The sequence below is a fragment of the Mustela nigripes genome, chromosome 2 (assembly GCF_022355385.1).
Source record: "Mustela nigripes isolate SB6536 chromosome 2, MUSNIG.SB6536, whole genome shotgun sequence".
Lineage (NCBI taxonomy): Eukaryota > Metazoa > Chordata > Mammalia > Carnivora > Mustelidae > Mustela > Mustela nigripes.
In genome coordinates this window covers 217,603,800-217,626,749 of record NC_081558.1, presented here as the reverse complement: position 1 = coordinate 217,626,749, position 22,950 = coordinate 217,603,800, and the positions used below count along the sequence as shown (strand labels likewise).

At 61.2% G+C, this 22,950-nt stretch overlaps 2 protein-coding genes, 1 long non-coding RNA gene and 1 other non-coding gene across 16 annotated transcripts in view; 1 reads left to right on the top strand and 3 right to left on the bottom strand.

Annotated features, from left to right (window-relative positions):
• Window positions 1-1,956: 1,956 nt before the first annotated feature.
• Window positions 1,957-4,788, bottom strand: LRRC3 (leucine rich repeat containing 3). Of its 2 annotated transcripts, none has more exons than XM_059392491.1 (3): window positions 4,636-4,788; window positions 2,485-3,952; window positions 1,957-2,185 (listed from the first exon to the last, which is right to left on the bottom strand). In XM_059392491.1, the coding sequence occupies exon 2, from the start codon at window positions 3,787-3,789 to the stop codon at window positions 3,016-3,018; it is 774 nt and encodes a 257-aa protein (XP_059248474.1). In that variant the 5' UTR covers window positions 3,790-3,952; window positions 4,636-4,788; the 3' UTR covers window positions 1,957-2,185; window positions 2,485-3,015. The 2 variants fall into 2 exon arrangements, with proteins under 2 accessions (XP_059248474.1, XP_059248475.1); XM_059392492.1 differs by having other exon boundaries at window positions 1,957-2,431; window positions 2,960-3,952.
• LOC132012461 (uncharacterized) lies at window positions 2,901-8,970 on the top strand. Of its 2 annotated transcripts, none has more exons than XR_009402614.1 (4): window positions 2,901-2,984; window positions 6,188-6,338; window positions 6,831-6,925; window positions 7,591-8,970. It is a non-coding gene; the product is annotated as an uncharacterized LOC132012461 (long non-coding RNA). The 2 variants fall into 2 exon arrangements; XR_009402613.1 differs by having other exon boundaries at window positions 6,791-6,925.
• A 6,230-nt stretch (window positions 8,971-15,200) lies between these two features.
• The window catches only part of TRPM2 (transient receptor potential cation channel subfamily M member 2), a 50,811-nt gene continuing 43,061 nt past the window's right edge, over window positions 15,201-22,950 (bottom strand). For 9 of the 11 annotated variants that reach the window (XM_059392485.1, XM_059392483.1, XM_059392484.1 and 6 more), the window contains 8 exons: window positions 22,543-22,700; window positions 21,800-21,876; window positions 21,448-21,549; window positions 20,200-20,286; window positions 19,549-19,654; window positions 18,188-18,289; window positions 16,637-16,753; window positions 15,201-16,160 (listed from right to left, as the gene is read on the bottom strand). In XM_059392485.1, the coding sequence (XP_059248468.1) occupies window positions 16,035-16,160; window positions 16,637-16,753; window positions 18,188-18,289; window positions 19,549-19,654; window positions 20,200-20,286; window positions 21,448-21,549; window positions 21,800-21,876; window positions 22,543-22,700 (875 nt within the window). In that variant the 3' untranslated portion in view covers window positions 15,201-16,034. Of the gene's footprint in view, window positions 16,161-16,636; window positions 16,754-18,187; window positions 18,290-19,548; window positions 19,655-20,199; window positions 20,287-21,202; window positions 21,332-21,447; window positions 21,550-21,799; window positions 21,877-22,542; window positions 22,701-22,950 lie in introns of those variants that run through there. The other 2 variants (XM_059392489.1, XM_059392487.1) reach the window with 2 other exon arrangements.
• Window positions 18,246-18,311, bottom strand: LOC132012741 (Z6 small nucleolar RNA). Its single transcript, XR_009402723.1, has one exon. It is a non-coding gene; the product is annotated as a Z6 small nucleolar RNA (small nucleolar RNA).

Below are 22,950 nucleotides of genomic sequence, written 5' to 3'. Positions count from 1 at the left end.
TGGGCAGAGCTCTGCAGTTCGGCCCAGCCCCACTCCAGCCCCCCTGCACACAGGCCTTAGACCCTCGTGGGAATGCTAGCCACCCCCGGGGCTGCGCCTGTGGCCGACCCTCCCTTTAACCACCGGACCCCCTCGTCTCCTACCCGCAGCCGCTGTCCATTAGGAAACACATGCAGGCCAGACTTCCCCAAACTCACATCCACTTTAAAACTGTCCCCCCTGCCCTGCTACAGGCCAAGCTGGGGACGGGTGGCCCCGCGGGGGGAGGTGGCCCCTGGGTCCCAGGCTGTAGGGCAGGGTGAACAAGGGAAGCTGTTCCATGTCCGCAGGGGCCAGCGCCCCTAGTCCTGCCTCCTACAGCCCGCAAGCAGCTCCCGGGAGTGGCCTGGGAAGGGCTTCAGGAGCAGAGCTGGGAGCCGCCCCCCCCCCCCAGCACGGAGACCCCCTGAGTGCCAGGATGGCCCATCCCTTACACTGGGCCACCCGTGGGAGTGACCCCAAAACCCGAAGAGGAGGGAGGCTGGGGTGCCAGGAGGCACCCTCCTAGGGTCAGGGTCAGGGTCAGGGTCAGGGGTGGGACTCTTGATACCAGGAGCACCAGTGGAGAGACTGGGGACCGAGGGAGCAGCCCAACCAGACCAGCTGGGCTGGGCGACCAGGCCCCCACCGGGTTCTACCAGCCCCTCCCTGGCCCTCTTCCCCACGCTGGCCCTGAGGTCTCCCTCGAAGCCAGAGTGCCACCACCGACCCCCATGGGAAGGAAGGGAGGTCCTGTCACCCCCCAAGCAGGGGTGGCTGTTCCAGCTCTCTGCCCCATGGGGAGCCCCAAAGTCACCCTGCCCTGACCCCTGACCTGTGAAGCGTTACCTCCCGTGGCCAGGGCGCTCAGCAGCCCAGGCTGTGTCTCTGTATAAAGTGCTCTGAGAGTCCCCATTCAGATCACAGTGAGAGTCAGGGGCCACCCATGTCCCATAGGGCTGCGAGCCCCCACCCCGACGGACAGGAACCCCCTTTGTCCCGTACCTGACACCGTCAACACTGATTCTGTCCATGAGGCCAGGTTGACCGCCCCCACCCCCCCACCAGTCTCTACAGATTTCAGGGCCGGGGTGCGGGCTGAGTCTGCTGTGGGGCCCATGGGGGCATCCAGGGATATGCGCCCACACGCGGCAGCAAGGAAGGGGCTGGGCCCAGCTGGGGTGTCGTCCTGAGGCGTCCCTCAAGGGGAGAGAAAGGGAGGGGGAAAGGGGAGAGCAGAGGGCCCCCCAGAACCAGGGCTGTGAGCTCCATGACCAGGAAGGAGCTCCGTGGTCCTGGAGTTTAGGGACCTGGGGGGGGTTTCCTGGAAGGAGGTGTCCACTCTGGGATGCGTCCCCGTGAAGGGTGATCCCAGAAGGGCCAGGAGGGCCCGGCAGCCCTGGCGTGTCCGGGGTCCTCGGAAAGGGGCAGCGTCACCCCACACTCCCCATACACCCACCCACCACGAAGAGCCTGCATTGGGGGGAACCCAGGCTCTGGGCTGATTCCGGCGTAAGAGGAAATGGTGAGCTTCCGGGCAGGAGGACAGGTGCCCCCGCCCCAGAGCTGAGGCCCCGCCTTCCGTCCCCGCACCCCCGGCTTGGGCGGTGGGCGCAGAAGCAGGCTGCTAGCCTGTGGGAGGTATTGGGGGGCATCACTGGAAAAATCAGGACCTTGTGTGGATGGGCCTCTAGGCGTCAGCTGTGCGGTCTGGATCTCCGAATCGTGGCACGGTGGGATCTGCGTTCAAGGCCCACTTGAGGTCACGGGACGCCCTCCAGGTGCAAACCACCCTCTGCTGTAATTCCTTCTAAGCATCAGCTTCCCGAGGCTTGGAACCTGCGCACCTTCAGTTCAGGCAATCCCTCCCTATTCGCGCTCCCCCCACATACCTGAAGCAATTTAAAAATAAGTACTCTTACAAAAGACATCAAAAAATAAAACTAGAAAGACGGCTCGCGTTACGTAAGTGCAGGTAACGTGTACCCTGAACGACAAGGGGCACGGCTGAGGGAGTGTGAGTTAGCTCTGAGGTTCCGGGGGGCCGAGGTGAAGACGGACGGCGGTGGGGAGGCGGGCCGGGAGCTAGGCAGAGACTTCCCGTTGCTGGAGGAAAGGCAGCGTCCCGCTGACCGGCCCGGACACGCCGAACAGCTGTCCTCCTGTCCTGGAGAAGAAGCAGCTTTCAGAGTCCGTGAGTAGAGGGGCGAGGCAGCCTCCAGACCCAGGACGACAGGCCTCCCCCCAGACCAGGCACAGACAGTGGTGGCACTTGGGGCAGGGACACACGGCCCCCCGCCCCCTGGAGATCCACTCTGGACCCTTCCCAGGTCTCTATCTGCGGTTTTCTTGGTTTGGGAGCCCCCTCTCCCCGGGCTGGAATCTTGGCACACGTGTTCCTCTTGGCAACACTCTGAGAATAAACAAATTGTTCAAAGGTTAGTTTGAACTACACTTTGCACTTACCTCTCGAGAGAAACCTGGTGTCTGCTACTTTGCTCTGGAAAGAGTTCTGCGGTCACATGCGTTCCGGTAGTACTACCCGGGGGACAAGCTAAGTCAGTTCTGCCTTCCGCAGAGAAGTCTACACCCTGCCGTCTGCGGGCTGACCTCACGCGCGTGGACCGGAGCCTTGCTTCTCGGAGTGCAACTCACACCCTCCAGGCGCCACACGGATGAGGCCGGCAGAGCGCAAGGGACATGGAATGTCATTGACAGACGACCTGGTTTCAAGTCCCTACGGGGTCACTGCCTGACTGTGGCTGTGGGCAACGCCGCTTCTCCAAGCTCTGGCTTCCTGGCCCATGCAAGGGCCCGATGGTCATGTTTTGGACTTGATGGGGGGCGCAGTGACTTCAGTGCAACGCAGGCGAGGGCTCTGGGGGGGGGGGGCTGTGAGGACCCACCACTCGGGGTCCAAAGAGCGCGGGTCAGCCGTCACCTGCTACGGAAGTGACGCGGGACAGGTAGGTGCTGCTCTGCTTTGTCCAGCGGGCACTAGGGCACAGGGCCGGTGGGGTCCTTGGACACGGGGGCGCTGGGCAGGGACTTCAGGTACTCCAGGTGCCGCCTGGCATCCTCCTGGTTCTGGCGCACGTAGTACACGACGTAGGTGATCACCATGGCGAACCAGCCGAACATGGTGACCAGCATGGCCACGTCCGTGGTCTTGTGGTGGGTGCCGCAGAAGCTGACCCCGGAGTCCAGAGCCTGGATCAGCGGCTTCCCCACGAACTCCTCCTGCGCGGCCGTGTGGCAGGCGATCTCGTCCACGGACTCGGGGTCCAGCTTGAGCTCCCACAGGGCCTCCTGCAACGCACACTCGCAGTGCAGGGGGTTGTGGGAAAGGCGGACCTTGGCGCTGAGCTTGCCCAGGGCGTCCTTGGGAATCCTGCGGATGCGGTTACGGGACAGGTCCAGCAGCCGCAGGCCCCCGGCCAGGCCCGAGAAGGCGGCGGGGCCGATGGTCTCGATGATGTTCTGGGACAAGTCCAGCTCCCTCAGCTGGTGCAGGTGCTGGAAGGCCCCGTTAGGGATGTGGCTGAGCTGGTTGGCATCAAGCTTCAGAAGCACAGCGTTGGTGGGGATGTCCTTGGGGATCTCCTGCAGGCCCCTCGCGCTGCAGTGGACCGCCAGGGCCCCGGCGTGCTCAGGGCACTGGCAGCTCTGCGGGCAGGACGCGCCCAGGCGCAGGCAGAAGAAGAAGATGAGGCAGGACCCTCCCGCGGGGACCGGCAGAGATGAGGGGCTCTGCTTGCCCACGGGGCCCATGCTGACCACACCTGGGGACAGAGGGCAGTCCCCTCCCTCGGGGGCCGCAGACCTGCGTTCTCCCTCACACCCGCAGCCGCTGCTGTGCAGGTGACCGTCGCGCAGACATCAACACTCCCTCCGTCGGCACGAGGGACAGCCGGGACAGCCGAGTTCTCCGCCTCTAAAAGAGAGCGGCCATCAGCGCCGCGGGCCGCGGTCCACAGGGAGCCCCAGGGCACTCTCTGACTTTGGGGGGAGATGTCACGGGCACCCTCAGGCGTCTGACCAGCGGGTTGGGGTGTCTCTAACTTATTTCCAGAGATTCCCAAGGCCACCCAGAAGAGCAAGGGTCGGTCGCGCTAACCGCTGGCTGGGTCCAGGAACTCGGACACACCCAGGGCACGCCTAGGCGAGCAGGGGCCGGCTCGGCCGGGCCAGGGGCCGCCGCTCGAACCCCCGCGGCTGGAAACGGGAAGAGAGGCCGCAGGGTTCTCCGGGGTGCGGGCAGCGGGACCCGCAAACCCGCGGGGCGCGCTCGGGGCCGGGCGGGCGGCGGTGGCCGGGGCGGCGGCTGTCGGGGACCAGCGCGTGCCCCGCCCCGGCACCCCGCGCGAGGCCGCCCGCACCCGGAGCCCTTCTTTGTCACCCGCGGGGGCGAGCACGCGGCCGGGGGCGGCGCCCAGCCTCTCGGTTGTGCGGGAGCAGGAAGGAAAGGGAGAAAAGCCAAGCCGTGGCGCGCGGCCGCGCTGGGGCGTGGAGTGGCGGGGCCGCGCGCGGGGCCTGCAGGGCGGGGCCGAGACCCCAGACCCGAGACCCCGCGACCCCGCGACCCCGGGCGGCGGGCGGGCGCGGCGGGAGCTTTACCTGCGCGGTCGCGTCTGGAGGCCGCTCCCGGCGCGGGAAGTGCGCGGGGCTCCCGGCACTCGAAGCCCGACCCGGAGCCACACCCCGGCGCGGAGGCGACCCCGGGCCTGAGCCCACCGCGGCGGCCGCTCGAACACACGCGGCCCCGCCTGCGGCTCCGCGGGGCGGGGGCGGGGCCCGGGGGCGGGGCTGCGAGGGCTGGGTGGGGCTTGAGGCGGCGCTATGAGGCGGGACTGGACGGGGCCTGGAGGCGGGGTCTGAGGCAGCGGAGAGGCTGGGCGGGGCTTGAGGCGGAATCTGGGACTGGGCGGGGCTTGAGGCGGGGCTGTGAGGCAAGATGGGGCGGGGCCTGAGGCGGTGGAGGGGGGAATTGGGCGGGGTCTGGGTGGGCGTGGCCAGAACGGTGCAGGAAGACCAGGGGCCGGGCCTGGGGCGGGGCCGGGGTGAATTGTGGGGTCTGTGGGACGCGAGCGGGGTGGGACGGGGGTGGAGATCACAGGGGCTGGGGGCGGGGCTGGGGGCGGGCCGTGCGACCGCAGACCCCTCCCCTGGCCTGCGGCTCCGGCTGGGGGCTGGGGGCAGAACCTCCCCGCGGTCCACTGCCCCCCGCCCGGCCCCGGCTGGTGGGTGCGGTTGGGCCTTCGCAGAGCTGCGTCCGGCCGCGGACCTGGGCTGCGGGGCGGCAGTGAGCGGGCGTCTCGCGTTTCAGCGGGGCCGGAGCCGTCTTCGGGGTTCCAGGGAGCCACGTGGTGTGGTGACCCCAAAGCCCGGCTGACGGTGGCCGCGTCCGACATCCGCGCGCCCGAAGGCCGGCACCGCAGTCAGCCGCCGGCCGGGGCCCCTTCCCCGCCGCCCCGCACCAGGCGAGCTCGGCCTGCGGGTCACTGCGGGTCACTGCGCCACGGCTCGCAGGTCAGGTCCGGAGTCCGGTCGCCGCCCGCTTCGCGCTCCTTCCCCCCCGCCCGGCTGTCCGCACCTGCCCCCGGGGGCGCGACGCGGCGGTGACGCGCTGTGCGAACGTCAGTGCCTGCGCGTCTGGGCTGACCACGCATCTGGGGTCAGTTTGGGATCCGACGTGAGATCCCGCTCACGGTGACTCGTTTCTGCCTCCGGTTACCCTGTTTCCGGCTGTTTCTTCCAGCACTGACCCCTCCCTGCTGGGCGGCCTTTGTGCCTCTGTCAAAATGCCCGGTCCTGCATGTGCGCACGCAGTCTGTTTCATCGTTCTGTTTGCTTGTCGTTTAAAGGATTTTATTCATTTATTTAGAGAGTGGGGGGAGGGAGGGGGAGGGAGGGAAAGAATCCTATGCAGACCCCCACTAGGGCGCGGAGCTGGACCAGGGCCTCCGTCTCCCCAGCCTGAGACCATGACCTGAGCAGAAATCAACAATCAGGCGCTCAGTCGACTGAGCCACCCGTGCGCCCTCCTATCTGCTCCTTTTTATGCCAATTTTCCAAACGGTCTTCCTTGCTGTAGCTTTGTGGTTCTTGAGTCAGGCAGTGGGACCCTCCACTTTTTGTTCCTTCATAAAGTTCTTTTTCATTATCCTAGATGCTGTGCACTTCCTCGTGAGCGTTAGAACAGCTTGTCAGCTTCCAGCAAAAAAGCCTGGTGCGTTTTGTTTGGGATCCCACTGAATCCCTACATCAGTTTGAAAAAGTTGATACCTTGACAATCCGGAGCCCTTCAGTCCATGAACATGGTATACCTTCCCATTCATTTAGAACTGCTTTTGTTTCTTTCAGCCCTGTTTTGTGGTCTTGCGTCTCCCGTCATATTTATTTCTCATAATTTCATGTTATGTTAATGGTATCTTTATTTCAGTTTCCGCTTGCTAAATGCTAATGTATAGAAATAAAATTGATTTTTGTATACTGATCTTAACTTTGCTAAAATCGCTTATCTGTTCTAGTAACTTTTTTATAGATACCTGAGGGTTTTCTGCGTATACAATCATGCTATCTGTAAATAAAAAGAGTACTCTTTTTTCCCCAGACTGGAGGACTTTTACTTCAATCTCTATCTAATTTCTTTGGCCTGTGGCTCAGTACTGACTGGGAAGACTAAGAGCATATCTCCTTGTTCATCCCAAACTTGGAGAGCGTCCAGTCTTTTAAAAATAATGTTAGTGGTAGATTTTTTTTTTTTTGGTAGCTGTTCTTATCAGTAAGAGGACATTTCCTTGTGAAAATAGAGGAAACCTCTTGAAAATGGAGTCAGAAAGCCCCAAAGAAGCACTCTCACGCACGTCCCGCGCCTTGCAATCTGCGTCACCACCAGGAGGAGAAGGTAAGAGTTATCTTGAAGAAGGAGGACATTTTCCCCATAGGCATTAATAATTTCCTGCTCTTAAAAAAAAGGAAGGAAGACCCCTCCCTGCCCTAGCAATGACACACTAACTAACCGCCACTTACCGCCAATGGGGAAATGCCACAATCGTGAACTCTTGTTTTCTCCAATAAACTCTTCAAAGCAGCCCTTCTCAACTTTCTCCTGAAACCAAGTAAGCACTGACCTTCCCTTTGTCTCTTTGGAACTTCCTGTGGCTCACCTTAATTTGCCTCACTCCAGACTGCGATTCCTCTGCTATTCCTGAATACACTCCGTTTGCTAGTAAAATAGCTGGTCGTTTTATTTTTAAGGTTGATGTCTTCTATTTCTAGTTTGCTGAGAGTTTTTTTTAATCAGGAAGTGTTTTGGATTTTGTCAAATGTCTTTTCACCCATTGAGAACTTTTTAAAAATCAGTATATCCTTATGGAAGATTATATTAACTGATTGGCAAGTTTTAAATTAACCTTGTGTCCTTGGAATAAATCCCACTTGGTTATGCTGTGTCATCATTTTTATATGTTGTTACATCGTTTAAAGACATAGAGCTACTGAGGTTATATTTTTTCCTTGACTGAATGTTGATAGTTCATCTCTCTCAAGGAATTGTCTGTTTCCACATAGATCAATGGAACAGAATAGAGAACCCAGAAATGGACCCTCCGTTCTATGATCAACTAATCTTAGACAAAAATAGGAAAGAATAGCCAATGGGAAAAAGTCTCTCAACAAATGATGTTGGGAAAATTGGACAGACACATACAGAAGAATGAAATAACATTTTCCTACACCACACACAAAAATAAGCTCAAAATGGATGAAAGACCTAAATATGAGACAGAAATCTATCAAAATCCTAGAGGAGAACACAGGCAGCAACCTCTGTGACCTCAGCCGCAGCAACTTCTTGCTGGACATGCCTTCAAAGGCAAGGGAAGCAAAGGCAAAAATGAACTATTGGGGCTTCATCAAGATAAAAAGCTTCTGCACAGCAAAGGAAACAGTTGACAAAGCCAAAGACAACCAACAGAGTGGGAGAAGATATTTGCAAACGACGTATCAGTTAAAGGGCTAGTGTCCAAGAGCTATAAAGAAGTCATCAAACTCAAGACCAGTAATCCAGTGAAGAAATCAGCAGAACACATGAATAGAATTTTCTCCAAAGAAGACATACAAATGGTCAACAGACACATGAAAAAGTGCTCCACATCACTCGGCGTCAGGGAAATACAAATCAAAACCACAGTGAGATCCCACCTCACACCGCTCAGAATGGCTACAATTAACAAGTCTGGAAATAACCGGTGTTGGTGAGGATGCGGAGGAAGGGGAGACCTTGTGCACTGCTGGTGGGAATGCAAGCTGGTGCGGCCACTCTGGAAAACAGTGTGGAGGGTCCTCAAAAAGTTACAAATAGAGCTGTGCTGCGACCCAGCAATTGCACTACTGGGTTTTTACCCTAAAGATACAAATGTGGTGATCTGAAGGGGCACATGCACCCAAATGTTTATAGCAGCAAAGTCCACAAGAGCCAGACTGTGTATGTACACACACACACACACACACACACACACACACACACACTGGAATGTTTCTCAGCCATCAGAAAGGATGAAATCTTGACATTTGCAACAATCCAGATGGAACTGGAGGGCATTATGCTGAGTGAAATAAGTAAATCAGAGAAAGAAAATTATCATGTTATCATTCGTTCACGGCATTAAAAAAAACAAAGCCGAGGAGCATAGGGGAAGGGAGGGAAACATAAACAGGATGAAATCAGAGAGCGAGACAAACCCTAAGAGACTTAATCATATGAAATGAACTGAGGGCTGCTGGAGGGAAGGGGGGTGGGGGACGGAACTGGGGGACGGGCATTCAGGAGGGCACGTGACGGGACGAACACTGAGTGTCGCGTGCAGCTGGTGAATCCCTGACCTCCCCCTCTGAGACTAACAATACACTGTGTGTTAGTGAATTGAACTTCAATAAATCAAAAATAAATTGTCCGTCTCATTTAAGTTGTTGAATTTATCAGTATAAAGTTGTCCATAATGTCTGCCACTTATGTTTTCAATATGGCATGGGGAGTGGTGTCGGCTCAGTCCCGATGTGGGTAAACTGCACGTCCTTTCTTCTGCTTCGATGAGTCGCCATCGAAGTCTACCAGTTTTACTCACATTATCAAAGAGCCAGTTTTTAATTCCATTGATTTCCTAATTGCCTTTCTTTTTTTATGGCCCAACTGATCTTTCGCTTACTTTGGGTTTAACTTTCTCCTCATTGTTTTGTTTTCTTAAGGTAAAAGCTGAGCTCACTGGTTTGACACTTTCCTTCTCCCGAACAGGCATTTTTGTGCTATAACTTTCCCTCCAGGTCCTGCTTTAACTGCATCCCAGACATGCTTGATGAGATTCATCAAATTTGCAATGCTTTCTAATTTACCTTTTGATTTCTTTTTCAAGTCATGGGTTTAGAAGTGTTTTGTGTTCTTTCCAGATATTTGGGGATTTTCCAGAGCTTTTCCTGGTTTTGATGATTAATTTAAATTCCTTGTCAGAGAACATACTCTGTATGCTTTGGGTCCTTTTAAACTTACGAACTCATTTCATGGCCCACAAAGTGACCTGTGTGAATAATTGTTGTATGTGTACTTAAATGTGTTGTACGGTTGCTCCATGGACTGTTCTAGAGGCACTGACGAGATCGGGACTGCTGATAGTGTGAGTCTAGAATTTTACATTATTGCTGATCTTCTTGTTGCTCTATTAATTACTGAGAGAGGGTGTCGTTGTCTCTGACTGGACTGTAGACTTGTCTGCTACTCCTGGCAATTCTATCAGCTTTTGCTTCCTGTATTTTGAAGTCCTTTATTCAGATTAATATGTCTTCTTTATAAATTGGCCCTTTACCTTACGAGATAACCCTCTTTACCCCCAGAGAGTTTGCTTTGATCTCAGTTTTGTCTGATGCTAGCTTGGCCGCGGCAGCCTCCTTGCGATGACGTCAGTGTGGGTGTGCAATTCCTTCCTCTCACTTGTGTCTTTATCAGGCATCCGTAGCACTAGAGTATCTTCCTCCATATATTTATTAGCCACAAAGGGAAAAATAATAATTTTACAGTGGAGGGACGCCTGGGGGATTCAGTCAGTGAAACATCTGCCTTCAGCTCAGGTCGTGATCTCAGGGTCCTGGGATCGAGTCCCGCATCGGGCTCCCTGCTCCGTGGGGAGTCTGCTTCTCCCTCTGCCTGCAGCTCCCCCTGCTTGTGCCCTCTCTCTGTCTCTCTGACAAATAAATAAATAAAATATATAAGAAAAATAGTAATTTTACAGTGGAGGAGCAAGCAGAAGCCACCCTCCCTACGGGACAAAGGCAAATATCATCCGTAATAAGCAGTGAGTGTCCTTACCCCCGAAGCCACGGGCCGAGACACACCCAGCAGCATTTCTGTGCCATTCTTGCTGAAAATGCATAATTTCACTCCAGTGGTGAGAGCTCTTCAGACCCACCCAAGCTGAGAGACGTGTTATAAGGGACTGATGGGGGCAGTTCAGAGGAGGCTGGGTCGGTGCTGCAGGCTGGAGCCGACCCGGGGGAGAGCAGAGCTCACCACGGGGGGGTCCCAGACAGACAAAGCCCGGGCACGGGGGCGGGCGGGGGGTGGTTGCGGGATGAGACCCAGGCCATATCGTCTGCTGGTGGTGCGGTCCTGGCTGTGAGAACCCCCACGCCGGTCTTGGGCTGCAGTCCGCCGTCCTCTGCTCCCGCCCCCCCCCCCCCCCCCTCCCCTCCCCTGGAGCAAGCGGGTCTGTTTGTGATTGCACCTTCTGTCCTGAGTTGCCTCCCAGCGGTGACTCTTTACCGTGTGATTTTGGCGTCTGTCCCTCTGTGGCTGCTGACTGCAGTGGTCCTTGAGGACCACCCTGTGCCGGGGTGTACATCCTCGGGTGTAGGATCGCACCACCCCTGACTCTGCTTTTGCAGCCAGCTCTCTCTTTACAGATTAAAGTAATGCGCGCCTCGAAGCTGCGGGCACATCAGGATGTGACAAATCAAACAGAGGCCCAGAGGGAGCCCCCGGACAGAGGAATAGTTCAGTGTTCAAAGTGACCAGACTCGGTGGGGCTGCTACCCCGAACCACAGCGCCGGTGCAGGGCAACCACGGACAGCGCGGAGCGGGAGGGGTGGACGGGCCAAGCTCCGGCTGAGCGGTTCTGCGTATGGAAAGCTCCGCAGGGCAGTGACGGGATGGGGCGGGGGGCACTGCGGGCGACAGGCTGCGGAGCTGGTCTGAGCGCCGGCGGCTCGCGGATCCCATATGCCTGGGTGACCGAGTGTGCTCTGCCTCGACAATAGGAAATTGGAACGTGCCGCAAGGTTTGCCGTTCTCGGGCGATTCCGCATTGATAGTTGGACAGACAGATCGATTCCCAGCGCTCGCGGAAAGCTGTGTGGTGAGCCGTCTTCCCGGTCACATGGCCAGTCTCACGGGGACGCTGGCCGCCGGCCAGGCCCAGGCCCAGGCCACAGGGCCCTGTGAGAGTCTGGCTCTCCGTCCACTCCAGACTACGAGAGCTGTGAGCACAGAAACACCAGAAACCTTCTATGGCCCTTCTGGCCACGTGGTCTGCCCGCTGTAGCTGCCCTCCCGACTGTAATTGGGCTCTGGGCAGATTACCTCACCCGTTTATCTGCCGGAACTGGGGCTCGGAGGCCCCAGGGCTGCAAGCCAAGGGCTGAGGCCGGCTAATTGCTTCCCCACCAGGAAGGTGGTTTTGCGAGGCGAGGTCCGAGCGCATCTCTCTGGGGACCAGCACAGAGGAGCCGAGCCTGTGGCATCCACAGGGGCAGGATGAAATGAGGCCCGTGAATAAAACAGCTCGGCGAGGCCAGCATGCTGCCCTCCCCCCGGGAGACCGCCCCTCCGCGGGGTGTCTGGGCGGCCCTCGACGCTCTGCCGTCCCGCCCCGCCTTCCTGGTGCACGGTCCGCCCTCTCTGCTCTGGCCTCCACATGGGCCCCAGGGGCCCCGGTTCCCGCCCAACCATGGGGACCCCCAGACGGAGCCCCACGCCCGCCCAGGAGGGGCTGGAGCCGCACAGAGGGAGAGGGCGGAGGCCGCTAGTGGGAGCCGGAGGGGCAGGGCCGGGGACCCCACGAAGAGGAGCCGCGGCAGAGGACGGATTGCCGCGTGCCGACTGCTCTGTCGTTTTTTCCAAGAACCGACTGTTTAATGTAATCATCGTGGCGACTCTGTTTTCCCTCCTCCGTACATCCTGACCTCCCCCGCCCTGCATTTATGTCGTAGGCGCTCTCCAGCGTCTTCAGTTAGGGGCTCGGGTAATTCGGTCTTTGATCTCCGAATAAGGTCGGAAAGGCTTCTCTCGAGACTCTCCAGCCGCTCCCACAGGCCGTGACATCACCCCTCCTGCCCGCTGCCTTGCGTTGGTTCGCTCCCCACTTAAGGGGCAGGTCGCAGGCAGGGAGGTGGCCGGCACGGTGGCCCCCTGGGCTTTCCCTGGACAACGTCCAGCTCACGGTCCTTGCTTGTCCTTCCCCAAGCAGCTGGAGTGGCCCTGGGACCGAGCGCTGACCAGGACAGCGTCTCCTCTTGCAACAGGGGCACTGCCTTCCTCGCTGTGCTCTTGCCGGGGAAACGGGACGGAAGCCCCTCCAGGGAGGATGGAGGGCAGAGGGCGGCGTCCCCCAGCAGTGCCCTGCTCTCGGTGCCACCTCCTGTCCCTCCGAGCTGGTCAGGGGACCGGTCACTCACCGTCCCAAGCGCAGGCCCTGGGAACCACTGAATATAGCTCTGTCCCTTCTGGTGTATGTTCTTGTTCTAATGTTACTGTTTTGTTTTAAAATTGTATTTATTTATTTAGAGAGAGATCATGAATGGGAGGAGGGGCAGAGGGAGAGGGAGAAGCAGGCTTCCGGCTGAGCAGGGAGCCCGGTGTGGGACTCGATCCCAGGACCCCGAGATCACGGCCTGAGCCGAAGGCAGATGCTTCACCGACTGAGCCCCCTGGTGCCCCTCGCGTCACTGTCCCCATGTTATGGCGGGGGGTGTGGCTCCATCCTGGGGTGGCCTTCGCAGAGCTGCTGAGGTGTCCTCAATGCGGTGACACACGCTTGTTTATGCCTGTCCCGTGTGTCTCCTCGGGGCCTCCGATCCCCACGGCGGGGCGGGTGCAGAATCAGACACACACGTGCGTGAACGGTGCGTGTTTATGCGTGTGCTGTGTCTGTTGCATATGCCCCACGGAATCAATACATGACTATAGATACAGATTTCGTTTTCTGTACACAGATACGTGGCACCTCACGTCTATAATTTACATGTGATGCCTGCGTATGTTGTGTATGTTTGTGTACGTCACGTGATGTGTACACGTGTATTTCTATATAAACACGCATGTGTGGGGGTGCACACACAGAAGGACCTCGCATGTGTGGGGGTGCACGCAGAAGGACCTCGCATGTGTGGGGGTGCACACACAGAAGGACCTCACATGTGTGGGGGTGCACACACGGAAGGACCTCGCATGTGTGGGGGTGCACGCAGAAGGACCTTGCATGTGTGGGGGTGCACACAGAAGGACCTCGCATGTGTGGGGGTGCACACAGAAGGACCTCGCATGTGTGGGGGTGCACACGGAAGGACCTTGCATGTGTGGGGGTGCACACAGGGAAGGACCTCGCATGTGTGGGGGTGCACACAGAAGGATCTCGGTCTTACCGATTGTGTTATTCAGATTCTGCCGTTTTCCTTTTGTTCTTGACTCCCTGGTTTCTGATAAAATATCTCAAATATTACTGTGGATTTGCCAATTTCTCCTTGAATTTCTATCACGTTTGCTTTATATATTTAAAAAGCTGCGGTGTTGGGTGATGGTTCCCGAACGGGACGCCTTCGGAATGCATGAAGCCGTTCGCTGCTCGAACGCTGCTCCCGGCTCCTCACGGAGGCCCCGAAGGGCAGAGGCGTCCGTGCGCCCAGCAGGACTCTCCCCACGCCTTTCTGCGGGACAGCCTTTGCCCAGTGCGACCTGTCTGAGTCCTTAGCTCTCAGACGTCTGTCTTAGGTGATACAGAAACACACAGAAAACAAGACAAAGGAGTTGCATTTTTTAATCTGATACGAAAATCACCATCTGAACGTGTCGCAGTTGCTGCCGTTGCGAGTGTTTCCTACCCTGTTCCGCGGTAAACATCCTCTGTGGGTCGCGGTGGACCCTGTCGTTCTCATCACCTCCTCCGGGGCGCACGGTTCTTCCCGTCTCTGCCCCCCACCACGGCCACGAGCCCCACAGCCGTCCTGTGGCCCCACGTCTGTGAGCCCTGCCGGCCGCGTGGCAGGACCGTGGGCGGCATCTCCTTCCTCCTCACGCGGGAGAGGAGACCTGGGCACTGGGACCGCCGCCTGACTCCTCCGCCAGCTCCGGGGAGACAGCTAAGCCACACGATTTAACCGTGTCTTTTCTCAGCACAGACCTTGGTCTATGCGCCCGCGCAGGTGTGTGTGCGTGTGTGTTAAGGACCGAACGTTTGTCCCCCACCAAGGCCCCGTGTCGGAGGCCTGACTCCCAGTGTGGCTGTATCTGGAGCCTCTAAGGGAGTAATGAAGTTGGACGGGGCGACGGCGTGCAGCCCTGAGGTGACAGGGAGAGGGACCTCGTAAGAAGAGACGCGGGAGCCCTCACGCCCTCTCTGTGCAAGCGCCGAGCACGGGCAGGCGAGCTGGGTGTGCAAGCCAGGAGGAGAGCCTGGCCGCAGCCAGCCCCGCCCGCCCCTTCGGTCTGGGTCCTCGGCCTCCAGGACCGACTGGACGCGAACGCCCGCGGCTCAGCCAGACTAAGTCAGGGCTTGCTCTTAGAGAGTCTTAGATAGTCTTTCGGAAAGGGCGCGTGGGTAACGCGTTTTTTGAGCCTTTACAATTCTAAAGTGTCTTTATTTGGTGCCACCAAGGTCCCCACACCTGAGCACCTGCGTCGGGGGAGCCACGGAAAGGGCGCTGGGCGGCGGTGGGTCTGAGAGGGAACACCAGTTCAGGCCTCAGGGGCCTGCAGGATGTCCCGGGGAGGAGCCGGAAGGAGATGCCGCCGGAGATGCCCTCGGGCCCCGGGGGGGGCTTGGCCGTGGCTTGGAAGAGGTGTCAGTGGCCCAGACTCAGCCCCCTGACCGCTGTCTGTCGAACCCGGTGTGCGGGAAGCACAGGAGACACCGGCCCGGCCAGTTTGGGCAGCACGTTTAATGTTGGTTTTACAGTATTCCAGCCCTGGCCACTCCGGGCGGTTCACGGGCACCGCTGACACAGAGCAGGGGCATCCCCCGCCACCGAGGCCCACCGCCTGCCCTCCCTGGGCTCACGGGACAGGGGTGCTGTGCCTGGAGACCCCCCCCCCCGCCTGAATCCCCGGCCTTGGATCTCCAGAGAAGCGTGTGCTCGTGTGGGCCCCGTCCCCTCACACACGGGCCCAGCCCCGACTGCTCAGGCAGTGAACTGCGGCTGCTGGTGCCCCCGACCCCAGAGCGGGCGAGGGTCCACGTAAGGTCATGGGTTGACACCATCTCCGGGGCGTGGGCCCAAGGAGAAGGCCACGGGGGAGCCCCGGCCGTCCAGGAAACACAGGCCTTGGGCCCACACACGTCGGTCGTGGACGAGCTGCCCACGACGTGGACAGGAGGGATCTTGCTGGCCGAGGGCCGAGGCCACAGGGGCAGGGATGGCTGCGGGGTCCCTGGGGCCACGTCAATCCTGGGGAATGGCCCTGTGACCCGAGCCAGCTGTCCCTTGCCTGGGCTCTCTCCTCTGGGGCGCCCTGACGCCCTCCACGTCACAGGCTCATCTGCCCGGCAGCTCAAGGTGGCCGTGAGAGGCGGCGGAGCCCATGCCACACCACACGGTGCCTGGAAGCAGCCCCCGCCCGCCCGGGGTCCGGGGGCGACTGTGGCTCCGGCAGCTGGTAGTAGCCTGTGTCCGGGGCAGCGCACGTCTCCACGGGGACCGCGGGAGGACAAGCCTCGCCCTCCCCTGGCGGCGGGGCCCGGCCGGACTGCACGGGTCAATAGAAAGCCCCAAACAGAGCGGCCACCTTCTGGAGGATGGTCTTGTGGTTGGCGTAGAGCGGAATGCGCTTGTCCACGACCTGCCACTGGACGGACATCCCGGGGTCGCAGGTGTGCAGGTGCTGCAAGGGCGAACAGAGATCCGGACCCCTGCTGAGCCGGCCCAGACACCCCAAACTCCAGCTGCAGGAGGACTGTGGGGACGCCGTGGCCCAGGGCCCGGCCCTGCTCTGGCCTGGCCATCGGCTGGCTCATGGTGTTCTCGTAGCAAAGCGGAGTGACAACAGAGCATGTGGCCTTGTTCCCGGGGATTCTGTCCTGCAAACGCAGCCCGGGGTCTGCTCCCTGGGCCTCCAGTCCCAGCTCGGACTGATCTACATACGGGGGACCCTATCCCCCTGAAGGCCGAGAATCCCGCCCCCTCCCAGGAGGTCCGGCTCTGACTCCGTCCTGCCCTCTCCTCTTGGAGCCCCTGCTCTCTGCAGCTCCCCCTCTCTGGTCTTAGCCAGCTCTGAGTGCCTGGGAACCGGCGGGACCCCCAGAGCATGCTCACCCCACCCCACCCCACTTCTTGGGAGCCCGTGCCCGAGCCTCCTACAGAGTTCAGCCTCTTCAGATCCATGTCGCTCTGGTCTGGGAAGTGGATGCTGACGGCCACTGTCTCTATCCAGGCGTTGTCTGTGTTCCTCGGGTCGTCCACGTAGCCCTTGTACACCTGGGGGGCAGCACGGGGGTGGGCCGGCCCGCCCCAAGGAGCCCTGAGCCCCACCCCAGCTTTTTCCCAGAGGGACCCGCGTGGGCCCTGGGCTCCGTCCAGGCCCTGGGACACCCTGGGCACCGCTCTCCGCTGCCCCAGCCACCTCCCTCCCCCTGCCAGCTCTCTCCCTGCTCCCCAGCAAGGCCCCAGCGTGCCCGGCCCATGGTGGGGCCCTCGCCGCACTCGTCTCCCTCCCGGTGTCTGGCCTGACATCCGGACCGTCCTCTACTGTCCTTGGAGGGACTGAACGGGACGGCCGACCTCAAAATCATGACGCTAAGTGAGAGAAGCCAGACGCGGAAGGCCGAAGGCGGCACACTGTGTGATTCCACCAACAACCAGGGCCCTGCGCAGGCCGACTGGCGCCAGGAGTGGGGGAGGGGCAGGCGGTGAGCGCGGGGGTGGGGCGAGCCCTTGGGCTGATGGGAATGCTCTGGAACAGGCGGAGGTGGTGGTCACACACACACAGGGCACTCAAGGCCACTGACCTGCTCCCTTTGAAACGGTCCATTTTATGTTACGTGGATTTCAGCTCAATCAATAAGCGAGTTGATCCTTCTTACAAAGTACAGAAAAGAGGCGGCAGGGTGGCCCCGGGACGGCCCTCGTGACAGGACTGGCTCCAGAGTCAAAGCTCTAAACCCCAGCTCTTGCCTGTTTTGCCCTGAATGGGCCAGAAACAGGGCCGGGGACAGCTGGGAGGTCCACTGAGGACGCTTGAGGAACCCCGGCGTAAAGCCTCCGGGGCCATGGAAAAGGGGGGGTGAATTTTAAATCAGGGCCTAAAAATAGGACCGTCGTGCATTAAGCAAAAATGATACGGGGAAATGTGTGCGGTGTGGCTGCCTTTCTGTCACGCACGTGTGGGGTTCACGCAGAGACCGTGGGCCCGGAGCCCACGCGGGCGGCCACAGAGGCCAGCAGAGAGAGGGCCTGGCGCAGGGCGCTCCGGCCCCATGCGGGAGTGAACGTGGGAGTGCGGCAGCACGCGCGGACCGCTTTCGGAATGACGGGAAGCTTCGATGAGGAATGCGGGCCTGAGCAAGTTGCCTCCCGGGCCACGGTCTGGGGAGCCTGCGGGGGTGTCCCAGCACCCCCTGCCCAGGGAGGCACAGACCCTGCGGTGTCTCAGGGCAACAGTGAGTGTGGGAAGGAGGGGCCGCCCCCTTGATTCAGAGAGAACAGGGACAGAGAAAGAAAGCAGGTTCCCAAGGCCCAGAGCCACGGCCAGCCCCGTCTGCTCCCCCCCCCCCCGCCTTTCCTCTGGGAGCTGCGGGGAGGGGGTTGGGAGCAGAGTCCCCAGTGGGTCCTGCTCTGCCTGCCGGTCTCACCACCAGCACACCGTGGGAGCCCAGGACACACGACGGGGTCGAAGCAGAAAGGCCGTCTTACCTCGGTGCCCTGAATCAGCAAGTTCTGGAAGGACGACCAGAACTCCCTTCGGAGGACCTGCTTCAGCTTCCGGGGCAGCATCTCCCCCGGCTCCCGGGAGCCCTGCGCAGAGGAGGCACAGGCAGGTCTGCGAGGCTGTCCAGAGACCCACATCCACGGGCCACCTGCCCGGCGTGGGCCGCCGGCCAGCCCCCCAGGGCCACCGGCAGGGGAGTATCTGTCAGCTCAGCTGTCTCGGGGCTGACGTGACATTGCCCAGAGCCCACTGCCCGCGCCAGCTTGTGACGGAGCAGGGGTGGGTCAGGCCAAAGCCACAGCCTCTGAGGGCACCGGGGCCTCTCTCCCGCCCCCATAAAGTAACCAGCGCCCTGTCCTCTGCCACAGGGGGCTGCAGGCACACGGCCTGGAGGCCTGCAGGCGGGCCACGGGAGGCTGCGGCAAGCTGCTCGGAAGATGCCAGTTAGTAGGAACCACATTGGGGCTGGGCCAGTGTCTTGCCCAGACAGACCAAAATGCCCAGGAGGGAGGCTGAATCATGGTAGAGAAGCCCCAGGGTGAGAGGGCCGGCCGTAAGCCACCCCCGATTCGGCATGGTGCTCCCTCTGTCGGGGGCACGGGGCTTCTTGCGGCAGGGCCCAGAGCTGCCCAGACTCCTCATCGCAGCCCGAGGACCGGCCACCCCCAGCAGAGGAGCAACGGCCACGGACAGGTAGATCATGGAAGCTCCGGGAACAGGCTCAGAGGAGAGGCCCCTGAACGGGGCCGCACCCCAGACGCTGTGCACCAGCTCAGAGCCTGGCCTGGTCCTCCTGCTAGGACCCCAGAACAGGGCTGGGGGCCGGGGAGGGCAGCCTGATCTGGGAGTAAAACCCAAGCCGTTCAGCCCACGGTCTTCTGCACCTCAATTAGTTTTGTCCCCACAAGGTCCTGGGGTGCCCTCCAGGCTTCACCCCTACGACCTGCCACTCCCCGCCTCCCCACAGCCCTGCAACTGTCCTGTCCCTAGGGCTCAGCTCAGCGCTGCACAGGACGCAGGGGTGGGTGGAGACACCTACAGGAGGAGCCGCGTCTGCCCCCGCGGCTGTGAGCGCCGCGAGCTCGCGGGCCCCGGCGTGGACGCAGCCCCAGCCCGGAGCTTCTGCTCAGACACAACGGGCACCAGTTAGGCTCTCGCACACCAGAGCCTCTGAACCCGGTTTCACAACTACAGAATGAGCCGACGGGAAGGGGACCTCCTCGCAGTGCCCAGTCCCAGCCTGTCCTTCAGGACCAGGGACAGAGTCTAGAACCGTGGGGCGGTGACCGCGGGGGGAGGGGCGGGTCTGCGGGAATGGGCCGACTGGACGCTCGCGCCGGCTCACCCCTGGCAGGGCCCAGGACTCCGAGCGCGGGGGCCTCACGACCAGCACTTCCAGCATTCTCTTGATGCCCTTTCTGCAGACGGCTCCGTCCTGGTTCCGCCTCCACCTGCAGACCGGCCGCTCGTGGCAATCCTCTGACGTCAGCACAACCCCCCGCACCGGGGAGGGAGGCCACGGGGTCCCGGCCCTGCCCCTGCCCTCCCGGGGGCCGACCCTGTCTCCTTCCCCAGCAGCTGCTCCAGGCGAAGAACCCGGCTGGTGACCGCTGGGAAGTGTCTCCCGCGTCACTGATCCCAGCAGGACTAGAACGGCCCCGGCTTTCAGGAAATAGTTTATCAAAAGCCTCCAAGAAACACGCGCCCGGGGCTCTGCTGTTCCGCCATTCGCTCTTGGGAAATGCTGGGTGGGGTCATACGTGTTTCCAGCCTGTCTGTGGGCCTGGGCCTTGGTGCTGCCCCTCCTCCCAGAGGCACGCCAAGGGACAGGGACCTGAAGGGAGACAGCCTCCGGGAGTGGGGACAGGCCTGGGTTTTTCCAGGGACAGGGACATTCCCACGCTGTGTCTCGGGTGTGCCCAAGGGTCAGTGGCTGGGGTGGACATGACATGACGGGGCCCACGGGGGACTGGGCGGCCTCGTCGGTGGCACTCACCGCGTGATCACGGGCTGCAGCGTGTGGTTGGGTCCAAAGCGACAAAGGCTTCCTCGCCCGCGCAGTCCTGTGCGGCCCATGGGGTTCCTGGGGTGGACGGGGGTCGGTTAGATTGCCACTTGCCTCCGGAAGGACCAGGACGGGGCAGTGGGCAGAGGCCACTCGGGGGGGCGTGCGGCTCCTCCAGGATCCTCCCCAGTCCAGGATTTTCAGAGCCTCAGCAGCTCAGCTCGGCGGGAGGCAGGGAAGGAGCCCATGTGTGGAGGTGCTGATAGGACCCCAGATCTGCCAGCCCCTCCCCCAGCCTCCCCACCTAGGGCTGTCCACCTGGGGACAGATGTCCCTGAGGGACCCCGAGGGATGAGGCAGGAGCTTCAGGTCACCTTGGAGTTGGCTGGAAGAGGAGCATCCAGCCTGACCGCGGACAGTGGTGTCCGTCCGAGTGGCCGTCCGGCCCGCCATGCCCAGCCCACCACGCCACGCCACACGCGTCTGCACCCGGAGGCCTCACATACGTGGGTCCCGCTATGACACACCAGCCTGCTCTCTTCCCGCGCCACAGCCTCGCGTGGCCTCCTGTCGCCGCGGGGGGGGGGGGGGTCCATCTCCCACCACCTCCCGACACGCGGCCCGCTCCTGTTCCAGGACGTTCCTGAAAGCCCCACGCCGGCCACCTCTCCGCAGCCGCCCCGGCCCTGTCTGCTCCACGGGACTCACGCATCCCAGCCTCTGCTTCCCTCCACTAATTCTGACGGCTCCTTCCTCACACCCGGGCCCTGGAGCGTCTCCTCCCCAGAGACCCTGCCCACAGGAGGCTCCTTCATCTCCAGGAGCCCAGGCTGACACAGGAGGTGACCCCCAAGGACTGCCGGGCAGGAGGTCACTGGTCACTCGACAGCTGGACGTGGGGCATACTTTGCACAGTGGGACACCGTGCCCATCCCCACAGACACGGGCAAACACGGCCACCCCGGACGCGAACCCACTGCCCTCAATGGCTTGCCTGTGACCAGAACCCTCTCAGGGGAGCATGCTCTGCCCCAGAAATCCATGGAGATGGCGGGACAGCGGGGTAAGTCCCACGAGGGGCGGGGGGGCCTCGTCGAGGTCAGTGTGTCCTTTCTTCTCCATTCTGTTCATTTTTATCAGGAAAATGGCTAGTTTGCCAAGACACGGCAGCTGAGAAGCAAGCCTCCAAAGGCCCCCACAAGGGTCGGGGTGATGTGGGATGGTGGCGGCTGCACTCACAGAGGGAGCCCGTCCTGCACCACGTAGAGCCCGTGGAAGCTCCGCCGGTCTGTGGGCCCGTCCACGGCGTTGTAGCTGATGCCGGCCAAGGCTTCCGGGGCGCTGGGAGCAAGCGGAGAAGTCACGGCCCCGGGGAGACAGGGTGGCACCCGGACAGGGCCATCAGAGAGCCCACGGTCCCAGGTGCCCCCAGCCACACGCCTCCCTGCGTATCCCAGCCCTTGAGGAGATCAGGGCACCCCGTCCAGGCTGGAAGCAGACCCTGCCCTGAGCCAGCTCTGGTGGCCACCTGGGAGCGCCAGGGGGTCCCTCACCCGCCCTCCTGCCCGGGGCCGAGGACTCGCACACTCACTTTCCCACGGGGTCCACCGAGCCCTTGTCCTTCCTGTCGTCCGTGTAAAAGGGCGGGTCATAGATGAGAAACTCCATCTGCATAGACAGGGGTTGCCCCCCTCAGACTGTCACCCAGACCACAGCTACGGGCCAGCCACCCGGATGACCAAGGGCCATCAGAGTGCTCGTAGCCAAGGCCGCCGAGACTGTCCCCAAAGTGCATATGGTAGCTCCGTGCTCGGGCAGGCTGGGGGGGGCGGTGGCGCGGCACCCCCCCAACGGGGACTGCTGGTCTAGGGGAGCCCCCAGGATGGGGAGCGGGTCCAGGCTGGGCTCCAGAGATGAGGAGGACTCCAGCTGGCAGGGACTCGGGAGGAGGAATGGAAGCCACCGTCTGGCATGTCCTGGAAAGACCAGAGGGAAATCCTGTGGGCCGGGCACGCAGAGGCTGTCTCCCCTTCCTCTCCCTTCCGTGCTTTCGCTCAGCTGTGGCACTCACAAAAGGGGCAGTGACCGCTCCCGGGGATGCGGGGTCCAGGACGAGCGAGGTGGCTGGAGGCGGGGGCGGTGTGCTCCCTGTGCGGGTCAGGTCCCAGCTCCACCACCTCCCGCCGCCGGCGCCTACGGGACTCAGCCTCTTCCTCTGTCCGGCACGTCCCAGGGGCTGGAGCGGGCGAGGGCAGCCAGTGCCCGGCCGTGTCGGGGGCTCGGGGCAGAACTGCTGCCCAGAAGCCCGGGCGTCTCCTGGCAGGGCTCACTTACCTCCCAGGGCACCTTCTCGTTGGGCACGGGGAACCGTGTGACGTGAGCGAGAGGGTAAAGGAGGTGCCGGGCGTTCACGTGGTGGCCGTCGCCCACAGCCTCCGCCGTCTGCCTGCCGTCCGGCTCACGGTCCTGCCCCTCTGAGGCCTTCTGGGGTGCTGGGAACAGCCACAGGGAGCCGTGGGCAAAGCTGGACCCCGGCTCAGGCACCTGGCCCACAGGACAGGGGCGTCCTCTATGGCCCTTTCCCCAAAACTGGGCCTCCTCCACCTCCCCGAGCCCAGAGTGACCACCAGCAGCCCTGCAGGGGGCCCCAGGACCGTGGCTCTGGGAGGACTGAGATCTGGGGTCAGGCACTGTCCCCGCAAACCCCCAACCAGCAACTGCCTCCTTGTGTGGCTGCCCCAG